This window comes from Haliotis cracherodii, unplaced genomic scaffold (genome assembly GCF_022045235.1).
Source record: "Haliotis cracherodii isolate W230 unplaced genomic scaffold, xgHalCrac1.p SCAF_7, whole genome shotgun sequence".
NCBI lineage: Eukaryota > Metazoa > Mollusca > Gastropoda > Lepetellida > Haliotidae > Haliotis > Haliotis cracherodii.
In genome coordinates this window covers 41851629-41867098 of record NW_027266330.1, presented here as the reverse complement: position 1 = coordinate 41867098, position 15470 = coordinate 41851629, and the positions used below count along the sequence as shown (strand labels likewise).

Sequence of the window (15470 nt, the reverse complement as noted above, 5' to 3'; positions counted from 1 at the left end):
CCGGCCCACCTCGGGACTCACCTCATATGGTGGACAGTAGAGTCGAACGTCTTAAGAGGTGTCTCCTTAACAGAGCTATCCCCCTCGCTACACATATTCGTAGACGCTTCTCTGCAGGGTTGGGGTGCACACCTACAGGACCAGACAGCATCAGTGTTGTGGTCCGTCTACGGAATCAGGGGACCACTCACTCACACTCTCTGCTCAAACAGATGTTCAGGTTTTTCAGTCTAGTGGATCAACTGGGTCTGCACTTCCTGGTCCATCACATACCCGGATCATCACATACCCGGATGTCAGAATGTGCTGGCAGACGCCCTATCCAGGCCCGACAGAGTGGCACCCACGGAGTGGAAGCTCAACCTAGAGGCGTTCCATCTCCACGCCTCTCCACGCCTCTCCACGCACCATCATTTTTTTTACCTCACCGAGAAAACAATTTTTCTCTTGGCCTTAGTACTCATGTACGCTTCAAGCGAGGTACGCACCATCTATGGTTATGCTGGGATTTTAAAGCAAAAAAACAGTTGTAAGGACAACCCAATCAATCTTTCACTGTCCCACCATTATCGTCCATCGAGGGAGTGGAAGACGAGGATGAACTCTTATTATGCCCGGTGCGTTCACTACGGGTGTTCATCCACCGCTCCAAGAGTAGGCATGGTACTTGGAAACAATTGTTTATTCAGGTCCCTGAGGCATCCACAGCCAAAGACAGCCACAATACCATTTCTATATGGTTGTGAGCTATCATTCTTCAGGCTTACAATATTGCTAAACTCGAGCCACTGAGAGCTAATAACCCCCATGAGATTCGTGTGGTTACCTCCACGATGGCGCTACACAGTAATTGTTCAATTAGAGCCATCATGAAAGGATGTTTTTGGAGGTAGGATTCGGTTCACTGCCTGAAGGACGTGGCTTTAGAAGATGTCGAGGGTATTCGCAGTTTTGGTCCGCTGGTCGTAGCCCTGCAGATAACCAACCTGCGATGCCATAAAAACAATTGAATCATGTCCAGAGCCAGTATTTTATATATCTGAATGTTTTCAAGCCTCCACACCATCGGATACAGATGCATTAAGGAGTAACGCAGGATAAGTTAAAAAATCTAGTAAAATCTGTATAAAAAATGTATATCATGTCAATATCGGGGGTTATTTCATACAGACTATAGACTGTAGCACATGCTAATCAGAACATGCAGATTATCTGTTGGCATGTCACAGAGGACGTGGGACGACCCCATTTATTGTTAGCTTTGCCATGGCATTGTTTCCACCATTGTGCAGTGAACCTGACATGACAATACTGTATAACCTCCAGATAATAAGGCTTAAATAAATAAAAGAATTGGTTGTCAGGCAATGGCTTTTTTTGCTATTTTTTTTTAGTGGTGTGACCAAATAAACAGTTGTGTACAATCAACCTCTTGGGTGGGATCCGTACATAAATGTATTCCTTGATGAGTTAAATACTGGAATACAGTGTTTCAATACCGTTGGAATTCGTGTGTGGACTCCTAGATTTCACAATGCGAAACGTTATCGTGAGCACACAACACCAGAAGAATCATGTCAACAAATCTGTACTGAAGTACGCCAGTAACTTTTCTCCAAGATTTCACTCAATTTTGTTTACATTAATTTCAACGAAATCATGTATGATCTGACCAAGTTTGCAATTGGCAAATACTATTGCCGCCATGACCATAACATAGAACACGAGATGCACAGTACATCAGTGCACATGTAAAGGGAAGTAACTGCATGCTATATTGGATTGTGTTGTTTTTAAGTATTGTAACATTTCACTGCCGTGGAAGTGTGTGTTCAAGACACGGAATATTTAAGGATTTATTTTTTTTAAATGGAAATAAAAACGAAAGGTGTGGTGGAATTTGTGATGATGTGGCAAAGCTTGAGAACTTTAGCCTAATGTGTCAACTGATTAATCCGAACGAGGGACACTCACCACTTATTTAATATTTTCATGTTTGCATTAATTTCACGATTTACAATACTCCCTGAGGGACTCGGTTGTAGTAAGCATTTTGTTTAATCTGGTGGAACAGTATGTTTGGATGTTCAGATGTGCTGTACAGCTGTTTGTTCCTGTATAATGTGATATGACTATTTCAGATTGAGGTGATGGAGATAGCCCTGGACCAGTTCGGCCCTGCTGCAGAGCGGAGACTAGCAATAATTGACAAGAATAGAGACCTATACCTAACATCAGTCAGAGTGTTTGGCACAGATAGAAAATCCGTTAAACTTGGTAGGTGCCCATTAAATTAGCTTATAGAGGCCTTGAAGTCCGGCCTTTTCACTATGAAGGGGTTTCTGAATTTGACTTAATTTAGAATGAATGTAGGCATGTTTGTTTCTATCCACTATTTCTTGCATATTAATTCAGTCATCCGTATCATTATTGTCTGATATTTTAATGGCTGTATATCCTATACCAAACAGTAGCTTTGATTGGATAGCTGTAACGTCGCTAAAGCCCCCTTTACACAGGGCTGCGACCTTTGTGCCACCTTTGTGCCACCTTTGAGCGATAAAAAACTGGCCAGGACGCTCAATGGTCGCCTGAACCCAGAAAATCATGTTTCTATGTAACTGCTACAGCAGTTGTTCAGCAGTACCGCTCGAGTTGTTCAGCGCCGCAACCACAATGAAACACTGCAGGTACAAGCCCTCTATTTATAGACAGGCTGAGGAGGCACTACAGGTAGCTCAAAGAAAAGAGGCAGAAAAGAGGCAGTAGCTTTGCCATGGTGTCTCAAGGGTTGCCGTGGTCGCCGAAGGGAGGCATGGCAGTCACCATAGTCATAGTTCAGTGCACGCTGTTGGTCGCCCAAAGGAGGCACATGGGAGGCAGAAGCATCGCCCAGATTTACGGAATACATTTGCAGCAGAACGCATCTTCTACCTGGCGACCATTGGGCGACCACTGTGCCTTCATTCTGCAACAACAGCAATGCTTGTGCCTCCTTTGAGCCACCTTTGAGCTACCAATCTCCTCGGAAACCTTTGTGCAACTGTTTTGAACATGTTCAATAATTCATGGCAACCATGGCATCCATTGCGATGTCTGAACTTCCCGTGTACCACCTTGGAATGACCTAGGCAACCATTCTGCCTACGTTGAGCCTTCAACGAAAACCTGGCAAATTTCATGGTCGCACACAGGACAAAGGTCTCCATCCTTTTTAAAGGCCCTATAAAGCTACCTAGAAGTCCATAATGGAACTTTTTTCTTTCATTTAAGACATGACATTTCACTGACATACAATTTGTCAAACCAAGTAAGAACACCACGTACAGTGGAATTTAGGAAACTCCTTATTCATTCTCTAAATAAGTACATTTTTACTTATCCTGTTACTTATCCATATTGCTTATTGAAACACCTGTTCCAAATGCAGCCCATCTGTGATGAACATGGGCTGCCCCCAAGCCCTCAGTTTTGTCTCCTTCACTGTGATCAACACTTGGGAAATTGCTATGTGATAAAACGTCAATCTTCCATTGATGTCTAATCAATACTACGACAAGAATGTCGCTACTACTACTTATCTACAATGGGTCATGGTTTCTGCTTCATTTGTAAGGAGAACAAATTGAGGGCAGACCCTCACCTCAGTTGCAAGCTCATTGTACCAAAGAACGTTGTTCTTATTGTCCATTCCTCACGGAAGATGAGTTTGTTATATATCTTCACCGTCTCAAGATGAAACAAGGAGATGATCATTGGGGACAGGATGATGTGTCCAACAGCTCCGTTTTGCATGATGATTGCCTTGCTAGTGACGTTGCTGGCGACCAGTCCAGCATGGATGCACCAACTTGTCTAAACAGAACCTCATCCACCTTCTCAACTGCATCTAACAATAACGTCTCATTAGTCACCATCTGTGCCTGTGACATTTTCGTCTTTGACCCTCACACCTGTGACGCTTACACCTGTCATGGCTATGTCTGTGGTTCAACTTACAACTATCCCACCTACAACGTGTACTCCTGCAACATCACTGATGCCTTATGCAGAAGATTAAGAGTGGGTATGGATGTTTCGCACCTTTTCTGACTTTCTTGAAATCACAGCAGTTGTTTGACACGTTTATACATCATATGAGAGGACGTTTTTGATCACCTTACGAGGCGCTCCAAGTCGCCTTATCATTCATAGCGAAAAACATGGTGATCATATGGGGGCATATCCAGAGAGACTCCTATGAATATTAGGACGGATCTGGTCGGACTCATCCACAGCCTGCTAGACACCATAGTCAGAATGCAGGAAGACTTACTCTCCACCCAAGTCTAGATGTCTTCACAGTTACTGTGGGTTCAGCATCAACAAGTACTAGCACAGATTCGCGCAAGAGCTGTTTTCCCACCAAACCAAGAGGTTGATAATGTCACAACCAATATCTCCTACCAAGGCATTCAATGGCAAAGTGGGACATGTCATAGACGAGGTCAGGCAAGATACAACAGAATGATTCCAAGTATCAACCATGAACCTAGCTGCCAAGACATATGGCTCTTCCCATCTCCCAAAGCGTTTCTGGGATGAGAAGGACTCGTCATATAAACAGCCTCCTAAGAAAAAGTTTGCCCCCTCCGGGAAGGATTCATTCCAACCGAGTCGGGGGTACAACAAGCACCAATCTTCTCAGGAGTCGTTTCGTCAGTCCAGAGTTATAGACCCTTTCAACCAGGTTACGTCTATGGACTGCGATTTACGCCTACCGTCTTTCAACATAATGTCGACTCTGGGGCCAGTTGGAAGGTGTCTTCTGTCATGCATCAAAACGTGGAAGCAGATTCCGCCCGACTGCTGGTTCCTAACCGTCGTGGCTCATGGATACAAACTGCATTTCAAGAAACATCCCATCGTGAAATCTCAAGCCGTAGGACGCAGATTTCGCCAAGGTAGTGGCAGCAGATCTGGCTGTCAGGAGGCTATGAAAGAAGCGAGCCATGCAGAAACTATCCGAGACCAACAAGAACAAAGGCTTTTATTCTCCGGTATTCTAAGGTCCGAAAAAAGAATTCACACAACATGAGGATGAAAATCGACTTAAAGGTACTCAACAAGAAATTTCAGGCACCTACCTACATGCTGTTTCTGATTCAACTTATGACCTACCCAGGGGTCCGGAAAATATAAAATCCCAATCGGACATTTGCATTTAGGCCACGCCCCCTTCAAATAGCTTATTTTAGTACAACTTTTCACACACATTACAAGTTGTTACGTATTCATAATATGACCAATTATGAATTGTTTTAATTTAAATTGGTTAATTCACCGGACAATTAATAACAAATAATATCATTTTAGATATACATGGAAAACATATGTTTGTTTCTGTTATAATAACAATCTGTTAACGTAGTGAATGGTCTAATTAATATTCATGAGTCTGCTTAAGTGTACGCGTTGTAACATTTGGATCGAGACTATTCTTCCATATTTGGTTATCACGTGACCTCATGGAATAAAAGTTTTTTTAAATAATTAAAGATTATTTAAAAACAATATAGATAATATAATCACAAATACTAAAATATCTTTGATAGCAATAGTTATTTGAATACTTTTTTCATCTGTTCTTAATTATTTACCATAAAAAATTGACATTCGATCGTCACAGAAAGCAAAATTGCGGTCAATCAAGATTCAATATACGACTAGCTACTGAAAACAATAAAATCTGCAAATCCTCATTGTATGTCAGTCAAGTGAAAGTCGTTAGCCACGACTTACAAAATGATCGTCCAGACTTTGAGGGTTTGGCAGATCCGCTCGACTGATCTGCATCGGTCGACTGGCTGTCGTCAAGCTTTCGCTTCTTGTCTGAGGTTATGTATCGTAGCATTGTGAGGATAATGAGGTACATCGATGATGCAAGGTATTTATGTACAGTTGTAAACACCTTTCACTCAAATTAACAAGATGTTCTCAGTAATTAATAGTCGATTAATCAGTGTCAACTCAGTTTATTGCCTATTACAGTGATTGACCGATTGGACTAGCATGTAGGTACGATGTATTTTTAAAATCAAAACAAACAAAGCTTGTCAGTGTAGATTATCTTCATTGTGTTACAACTGCAGACAGAAACTGCTCAGTCCTAACTGTTGATCATGTCCTTTCAAAATTTAAGAATGTCCGGACAATACTTTTTAAAATGTCTGGACAGAAAAATTTAAATGTCTGGTAAGCAATATTTTAAACCTGACATTTGAGATTCCCAATCAGACATGTCCGGCGCATATGACGATTTCCGGACCCCTGGACCTACCTAGGCTACCTAGTCCGAGACGACTCCGGTTCAAGACATCATTTACATCGGAGCGTGTTTCCAACTACACAAGGGATATCTATGTCCACCAGAAGATCGATTTGTCAAGACTATTACAATGATTCAATCCCTATCAAGGCAACCCAGCATGTCTCTGAGGCGGCGGATGTTGCTTTTAGGCAACTTAACGTCAGAGGAAGGTTGATGTTACCTCCTCTACAGACATGGATGAACTCACTACGACCCCGCACCCTAGAGTTCAAGACTCAGTTACCTCTCAACTTATTACAGGACCTGCATGGGTGGAGAGCATGAGATGAGCGGCATTCATCTGACTTCTCTGATGCCCAGCTTCATCTATTTACATCAGATTCGGGTTGGGGAGCCCATATGGTACCATCATGGTACCGCTTAAGGATCTTGGAACACCGGAGAGAGGATCCTACATATCAACTGCAAGGAAATGAAGGCCATCTATTATGCCATCCTGGCATGGAAGATACGTCTCTCCCAATCGTCCATCCTCATAGCCACAAACAACACCACAGTAGTGGCATATATTCAGAAACAAGGAGGAACCAGATCCAGTTCTCTGATGACAGAGACTACGTGATTGTTTGCCTTGGCAGACGCCATCAGTTGGCGGATGGAAGTGAGACATATTCCTGGGAAACTGAACAACCTTGCTGACGGGAGAATAGTGCCAACAGTATGGACCTTACATCCCCAGATATTTGCTTGGATAACTGAGTTATGGGACTCACCGCACCTAGATCTCTTTACCACCTTCCAGAACCATCAACTTCCAGTTTATGTCAGTCCAGTCCCTGATCCAATGGCTCACCAGATTGATGCGTTATTGATGGATTGGACAGGTCTATATGCATACCCATTCCCACCATGGTCTTTCGTAGACAAAGTCATCCACAAGGTGGAGGAGACGGATTGCATGATAATCCTGATAGCACCAATCTGGCCCAGCAGAGCTTGGTTCCCCAGACTATTTAGTCTATGGAAGAACCTCTCAGTCGGATAAGTTTGTCCAGTGGAGAAGACGACAAAGGATTAAAACTAATACAATAGCCATCCCTATGGTAACAGACTTTCTACTACATCTACGTCAGGACAATAAGTTCCGACATGGGATTATAGAAGGTTACAGATCGGCTCTTCCCTCTGTATTTCCAGGAAAGTCACCACATCAAGAGTTTCAGAACTCCATGCTTTGGACTATTCTAGTCTCACCCATGATCAACATTGATTCCCTTTCAGATTAAATCCTCCTTGGGGCACTTATTGCATTTTCCTTGCTCAAGAAAATCTACATGACATAGTTGTAACCATTTTTCCTTAATAAGAAATGTTATCATACAAAAACCACACAAAAAAACTTCGTTTTTGTATGATATACGACCACCTTTACAGTGCCTCACCCTCCACGGCGCCCCGCGCCATGGGGAGTAACTCTCACCCAAATCACTTTCTTTTATGTCATTCGACTGACAAGACCCTAGAGGAACCTAATCGTTCACTGAGAGACCATGACTGACCAAACTGTATGTATGGTACATTTCTTTCCTTGCAAAGGCGTAATACCTCACATTGTAAAGTTAAGGAGTTGTAATTCTAATAGAAGAAACGCCACGTGCACGGTATATTTGAATTCAAATGGCCGCAATGGTGTCCATTGTGTAGTTCCACTGTCTGACACATGTAACACCAAGGCCATCAAAATGGCTTGTTTTTTTGTTATACCATACAGAACTACAGGTTTTTCTTTACATAAACCCAAGGTGGTGTGCCAGATTATAACCACACTTACCTTTTTTATGGGTTTTACACCTTAGCGCGTAACACGCCCCTTTGGTGTTATAATTATACTACGGACATTGGCTATTAGTATCGCGTTACAAATCGCATTCTACATTATGCCTTTGCTTCTGTTTTCACAATTTTGCATGTATCTTTCCGATCTTTATATCGCACTGATACACTATTTTCCCGCCCCCCCCCCCCTCGGCCCCCCGCCCAACTCAGAAGTTACGGTCTCTTTTACAGACCTTCAAACTTTGTTCAGGATGTGGGTCGAATATCCCACCCCAGGACCAGCACCCAAGCTGCCTGAAGTGTTTCGTAGAAGATGGGCATTTGACGTTTTTGACGATCAGTCATGCCCCATCTGCTGGGAGTTAGGACTAGGACTATGAAGCGTGGCACGCCGACCTCATCCACTTTAAGGCGGGGGTGGACATTCACTCCAAGAAGTCCATTCCCCCCCGCCGCCTAATAAGGGTAAAAATAAGGCAAAATCTATGCCTTCTGCTACATTCTACCATGACATTGATGAATGCTTGATTCTGATTGGTTAAAAAGAGGTTTCCTTTTTGCTACGGAAACCCCTTTCAAATATAGTAAGCCTTTTCACAAAAAAACGTGCGTATGAATACATAGATAGCCTACATATAGATTCACAGAAAATGGCTGCCGATCTATCACCCCCATATGAACTGTAAATCATATCTATAGTTCCTCTAATACACGCTGGGTCTCCAATACCAGACAGGTCTCTAATACACGCCGAGTCAAGGGCTCTCGCGAAATTAATAGACGGCGTATAGTGTTAAACAGAGGAAATACGGTAGTTTGATATCGGATGTTTGGGGCGTTCTGGGCCGCAACCGTGACTGCTTCGATGATGACATTAAAAGATTTAACGAAGGCATATCTTTTGCATACAAATGAAATGTTTATGAAACTGTTAGATCTACAGAAATGTTCTATGGTGACCAGAATCGGAACAATTTAAGCTATTTCCTCAGTTAAACAACCGACAATGAAAGTAAAATATAACATTATAAAAATTGTTTGAAAAATACAACATTACATCAGCAGGGGCAGTTAGTCAACGTGTTAATGTTGAACAGCATCACACTGTGCATCAGTACTGGGTTGGCTTCTGGTTTACTCCGTTACTGTTAACAATTTCTTTGGCAGCCATAACTGAGAGTGCAGTGCAGATAGTACAGTGACAACCGTTACACGTTAGAACGGTTCTCATTTCAGGGTGGGGAGGTATAATTCAAAGATTCACACATTCAAAATAAGTGAAAGAGTGATATCTAATAAAAAAAATTAGAAAATAATAATTGTTCATTTTTTAATTTTTTGGTAACTTTTTCTGAAACCCACGAACAGGTAATTTCATATTGAAACAACCGACAATGAAAGTGAAATATAACATTATAAAAATTGTTTGAAAAATACAACATTACATCAGCAGGGGCAGTTAGTCAACGTGTTAATGTTGAACAGCATCACACTGTGCATCAGTACTGGGTTGGCTTCTGGTTTCCTCCGTTACTGTTAACAATTTCTTTGGCAGCCATAACTGAGAGTGCAGTGCAGATAGTACAGTGACAACCGTTACACGTTAGAACGGTTCTCATTTCAGGGTGGGGAGGTATAATTCAAAGATTCACACATTCAAAATAAGTGAAAGAGTGATATCTAATAAAAAAAATTAGAAAATAATAATTGTTCATTTTTTAATTTTTTGGTAACTTTTTCTGAAACCCACGAACAGGTAATTTCATATTGAAACAACCGACAATGAAAGTGAAATATAACATAATAAAATATGTTTGAAGACATTTTATTCATGACAACATGGTGTTTACAAACCTTTTTCTGATCGATATCCATTACCAACTCCGTTGGAATTTGGCAGGAGGGGATTTGAAAGTGCATCAGAACACACTCCCTTTCGAAAGTCCACGAAAACAATGTCCCAACTGAAGTGACAGCTTATTAAACTTGATGAAATTCATTTCAGAACACGCACAGTTATGAAAATTATACACGACCTACTATTTCTGGACCACAAATGTTTTAGTTCTGTCACTATTTGGCTTTGGATCCGTGAAATCTTGAAATTGACAGGCCACACCATGCAGATTCCTCGTTTCAAAATATCCGGCTCGTCTGCAGCCTAAACAGTGGCTGTTCAGTCATACTCAGTTCCATTAGTAAGCATATGGATGTACCAGCAGGCTCGATCAATCCCAGTAAATCTACAGGTAAATGTTGAACCACATCATAGATCGGGGTTGTCATCTTGCTTCTTTTAACTAGATCAAGTTAATGTAAACACATGATTGTCAGCCATTGACAGCTGTGAGGTGTGAGTAACCGTGATTTAGGTCAAGTTCTGCCACATCCAAGTTCGGGGTAGAGAGGCATTTACTTGGATGTTATTCTTGTTTACTGGGGGTAATTGCTATCTACCTAATAACTCTTAGACATGTTAAATGTACATAGGAATGTTTATTCATAAGTTTGCTGTAGAAATATATTCGTTTAGCATTTTAAAACCTTTTTCTATTACCCGTCACCCCTACAATAGAAATGATGGCATGTTCGATTTCCAAGAAACGACCTCTCTCACAAATTTCCGAGAAACGACAGCCAAGTCCACAGTGTTCAACAGTGTGCAACAGTTTGATAGAAATTAAAACATCTTTCTTTGGATTAAGTTAGGAATGTTATTTGTCAACTTCGTTTGAAAAACTATGTGTTTTGAACACTTATTATGAACTACTCACGACTTTGATGTTTTTTAATCTTGAACTTTAGTAATATTTGTTACATATACAACTACCTGTGACCACTTTTCGGAATGTTCTAAGATCGCGGACCTGTGCACCTGTGTTATTGCGCGTTGCAAGAGAGCGCCGTTTTCAAAGCGTAGTTGCAGTCATGGTAGAATGGAGATAAACTTACTGTGTTTTGAAATTTGATGTAGTCCCACTGTAGAATAGAAACCTCTTTATTATAATTTGTAACCTCGCGCTAAAGCGCTCGGTTCAAAATTATAAAAAAGAGGTATCTATTCTACGGTGGGACTACATCAAATTTCAAAACACAGTAGGTTTATCTCCTAAGTCTCCTCTCCCCCTTCTCCGAGGGCCGGGGGAGAAGACTCTAAGGTCCCCGAGGTTCCTACACCTGCACCCTCTTTGGCAGACATTTCTGCTGTACTAAAGTTGCAGATGGCGTCGATGATGGAGGAGGTTAAGTCCTAACTCCGAGAGGAGCTGCGGGCTGGGCCTTCCCCCTTGTTGGCGCAGGACGCATCCTCGAGGCCCTGTGGAATGCCTGGCGTCGGCCGAGGCAGGCAACTTGGCCTCGGGGACGATCCGAGACCGGGCTTCGGCTCCGACTCGAGGTTGCTCCCCAGCGGAGGGGTGGCGGGCACTGGCCCCTTCACTTCCTATGCACCATTTTCCCTAGCAGAGCCAGACGCCTTCTCCGAGGCCGAGGCTTCCACTAGTGGATCTGTGGCCCAGAGCCAGGTGGGTTCCCTTGAACCCTCGGGACTGGGACTCGGCTTCAGGGGATGCGAAGGCCCAGGCCTTCGGGCGTCCTCCTCCTGTCTCGTCCGCTACCTCTCTCGAGGATGAGTCGGCTCGGAATCGAGAGAGGAGGTGTGGATGGAGGAGGGAGGGGATGATTTGGGGGCTTCGGGGACATTTTCCTTTGTATCCTCGTTGAGGCACGTACAGGACAAGATCTTCCAGGTACTGCCTCAGGTGGCTGAGCCCATGCCCGCGTCGGATCCGACTGAGTTCTGCCTCGAGGGGGGGATGCCTTCGCTCCTAGCAAGGCACCCCAGGTGCGGCTCTGCATTTTGTCATCCTTGGCACATGAGGTCATCAATCTTCTGCTTTCGGGTGCCCGCAGGCAGTTCGACCTGCCCGAACTTATTAAGCGGTACCTGTTAGCGGAGGACGGTGATTTCGAGGTTCCAGTGGTCGACGAATGCGTCTGGACTTCTGTCCTTCCACCTTCGACCCCAACCTTGGCTAAGGCCAAGCAGGGCCGGTGGTTGCCCCCCTTTCCTATGTGCGTTGCGGAGCTGAAGGCTGCATAGTTTGCTTTGAGGAGCAATACCGTAATGCAAACAGCATCTCCGTACACTCCGCCTATCTGTCTGCGGTACAGAGGGAGCTGGTGGGGGGAGGGGCTGGCTGACTCCTGTTGGCGGCACAACTGATTGAAGTTCATAGTCATCTCGCACGGGACGCTATTCGTAGCTGTGCCTCGCAGATGATGTGCGCTGTCATGGTCATGCGCAGGCTATGGATGTCGGTATCTAAGTACTCGGCATCCACACGCCAGGACCTCCTAGCTTTCCCGTAAAAGATGGGTGCCACCCTCTTCCCTGGGGCTCAGGAGGTGGTCCAAGAGCCCACTCAGTTGTACGCTTCAATCAAGGACTCTAAGGCATGGGGCAGTCGGGTAGCCTAGTGGTTAAAGCGTTCGCTCGTCACGCCGAAGACCCGGGTTCGATTCCCGACATGGGTACAATGTGTGAAGCCCATTTCTGGTGTCCCCCGCCGTGATATTGCTGGAATATTGATAAAAGCAGCGTAAAACCATACTCACTCACTCACTCACTCTAAGGCCTTGTTGGAGGTACCTAGCGCTAAGCCGCATAAGCGGACCTCTCCCCTTGACTCTTCCCACGCTGACACGTTGGGTCAGAAGTCTGCACCTGCTTGGAAGCAGCCGCTTCCTTCAGGTAAAGGTGCAGGGACAGGCAAGGGCCGGGGCAAGGCGGCTGGTCAAGGCCAGCAGCCTTTTCGCAGGGCCCGGAACCATTAGAGCCCCGGGTGGACCCACAGTCACTAGTTCTCAACACCCGGGATCCACTGCCTCAAGCTGGATGTCCCCGTAGGCGGCCGACTGGCTCTATTCCTCAAGGAATGGGAGATCCAATCCCTGGACCCTGTCCACTATCAGGGATGGCCATTTGCCTCGGTGGAAACACCATCCGCCCCCCTTCTCAGGGATAAAGCACACATTACTGGCTATTTCATAATATATGGTCGACCACACCCTGTCTCTAGCCCCCCGTCTCTCGATGGTGGTGCCTCACGATAAGGTTGGTTCCTTTTATTGAACTCTTTTTTATTCATTGAATAATCAGAATATGATGCCACTTCCTAAGATTATCTTTAGGAGTCTATCTTGATGCAATAAGTGTCCCAAGGAGGATTTAATCTGAAAGAGAATTTTACAAACCTGTAGAGGTTATGAATTCTCTGATGAAATCCTCCTTGGGGCACAGCCACCCACCTCCCCACATTCCGTCAGCAGTAGACATATGGAAAGTGATTTGGGTGAGAGTTACTCCCCCTGGCGTGGGGCGCCGTGGAGGGTGAGGCACTGTAAAGGTGGTTGTAAATCATAAAAAAACGAAGTAACATTTGTGTGGTAACATTTTTTATTAAGGAAAAATGGTTACAACTATGTCATGTAGATTTTCTTGAGCAAGGAAAATGCAATAAGTGCCCCAAGGAGGATTTCATCAGAGAATTCATAACCTAAACAGGTTTGTAAAAACCTCAATCACTCTTAAAGCCCCACCCTGACTATAAATAGCCCGCAAGGTGGGGGTGTTTCAGTTTCGAACAATGACTGACAATGTAAACACAACCGAGTGTCGGGAGAAGATTTTTGAAAACCATACGGGAACCATATCACCATTGACCGTCAAACTTTGTATCAACTTGAATGACAAACCATGGATACAACAAATGGCTCCATATCAAGATATAATTTAATAAATTTTTGGTAGTTTTATCATAAAAAATAGAATCGATCATGTTTGGCGTCTGCATCAATCACAGTGGGCGGAGCTTATTTACGGTTGCGCTATAAATAGCAAAGGACATGGTCATGTATACATGTGACACATTCAATGCATTTGTGGTCACAGTGTATTGTGTTGTATATTTTTATGGCAGAACAGCAGTAGAACATCAGTTTCGGTTGATGTAAAAGTAACGATACTTTAAAACGAAATTGGCGATGCAATTCTTTCAGTTCAATCTGAAATTTACAGGTATTTGTTTAGTTTTGGTCATTTGCATTCAACAGTTAGATTTGTGCCACACAATAATCAGTTTATATTAATAAAACTTAAATTATTACACAGATTTTTCATCTAGTGTTTAGGAAGGGGCCTAATTTGAAGCACCAGAAGTTGCACCAATATTTCTCAGCTTGACTACAATAGATGAATATGTCAAGTGTATCAACATAACAATGCACATAAGCAACTGGTAAATAAGTAACGAAATATACTTGATGTTTTGACCTACAGAAGGCTTATCCAGGAAGTGACGCCATCCCGATGAAGACAAACTTCCCTTCAAAGAACATTTAAGAATTAGTATTTAAGTTTTGGTTATTATGTACAATCATTGTAGTTATTTGGTGCAAGGAACCTATTGAGGTGATACTAGTTACTTGAAGTACATCGATTTCTGTGATCCACACAAAAGGTCTGTGTGACCACAGACAGCTGTTAGTGGACAAATCAAACTCCCTCCATCCTGGCCATTAGATAAAGTATGTTATATGTGAATCAAGATAGGTAACATTTTGGCAGGCCACGTGCCTTAAGCAGGGTTAGAAATTGGCACTAGTCCTATAGTCCTTGCCAAACAGCCCAATAGTTAAGGTATCATAAGGACTAGTAGAAATTTGCCATTATTAAGGGTTTTGCAATATGCCATCATTATTAGGACTAGGACTGTTAAGGACAGGCTGCATTCAGGAGAGGTGTCATTTTTTTCATAAATTCATTTCATTTGATGATAAGGCTAGTGCTCCATTAATAATAGTGCAACATTAGTCAAATAATACTTGCACAATCAGGAATCTAATCAGGAATGCTGGAATCTAAAGACTAATTTATAGGTCAGATAGGGCCATCCATTTCGCTATTACTTACTTTTTTATGAAGTACAATTTCATCATTTATTATTGTATTTTTTTCATACCTTAACATATAAAGTTTCAATATTGATATTTGTGTTGGAATAATTGGGTTCCTCGTGAACAAAACACCATGAAAATATATTTTCCTTATCCACAGCTAATTCTCACCAAGTGACCTGAGTTACTATAAACTAGTTCTGGGTATAGCGGAGTTTTGCCTCCTTTTCTTTGTACTTGTATAACCTCTCTGTCGACTTTTGACGTCATAGAGGAAAATCAATTTTCATCATTTACTTCAGGTTATATTTTTTTTATTGATGTATAATGTTATACATAAGCATATAAATCCATTTCATATACGTGT

General features: G+C 42.9%; 1 protein-coding gene across 1 annotated transcript in view; it reads left to right on the top strand.

Moving 5' to 3' along the window:
• LOC139447683 (intraflagellar transport protein 80 homolog) overlaps positions 1 to 15470 on the top strand; it is a 92943-nt gene that overhangs the window by 49324 nt on the left and 28149 nt on the right. The window contains exon 12 of the mRNA XM_071229118.1: positions 2142 to 2277. Coding sequence (XP_071085219.1) covers positions 2142 to 2277 — 136 coding nt within the window. The remainder of the gene's footprint in view (positions 1 to 2141; positions 2278 to 15470) is intronic.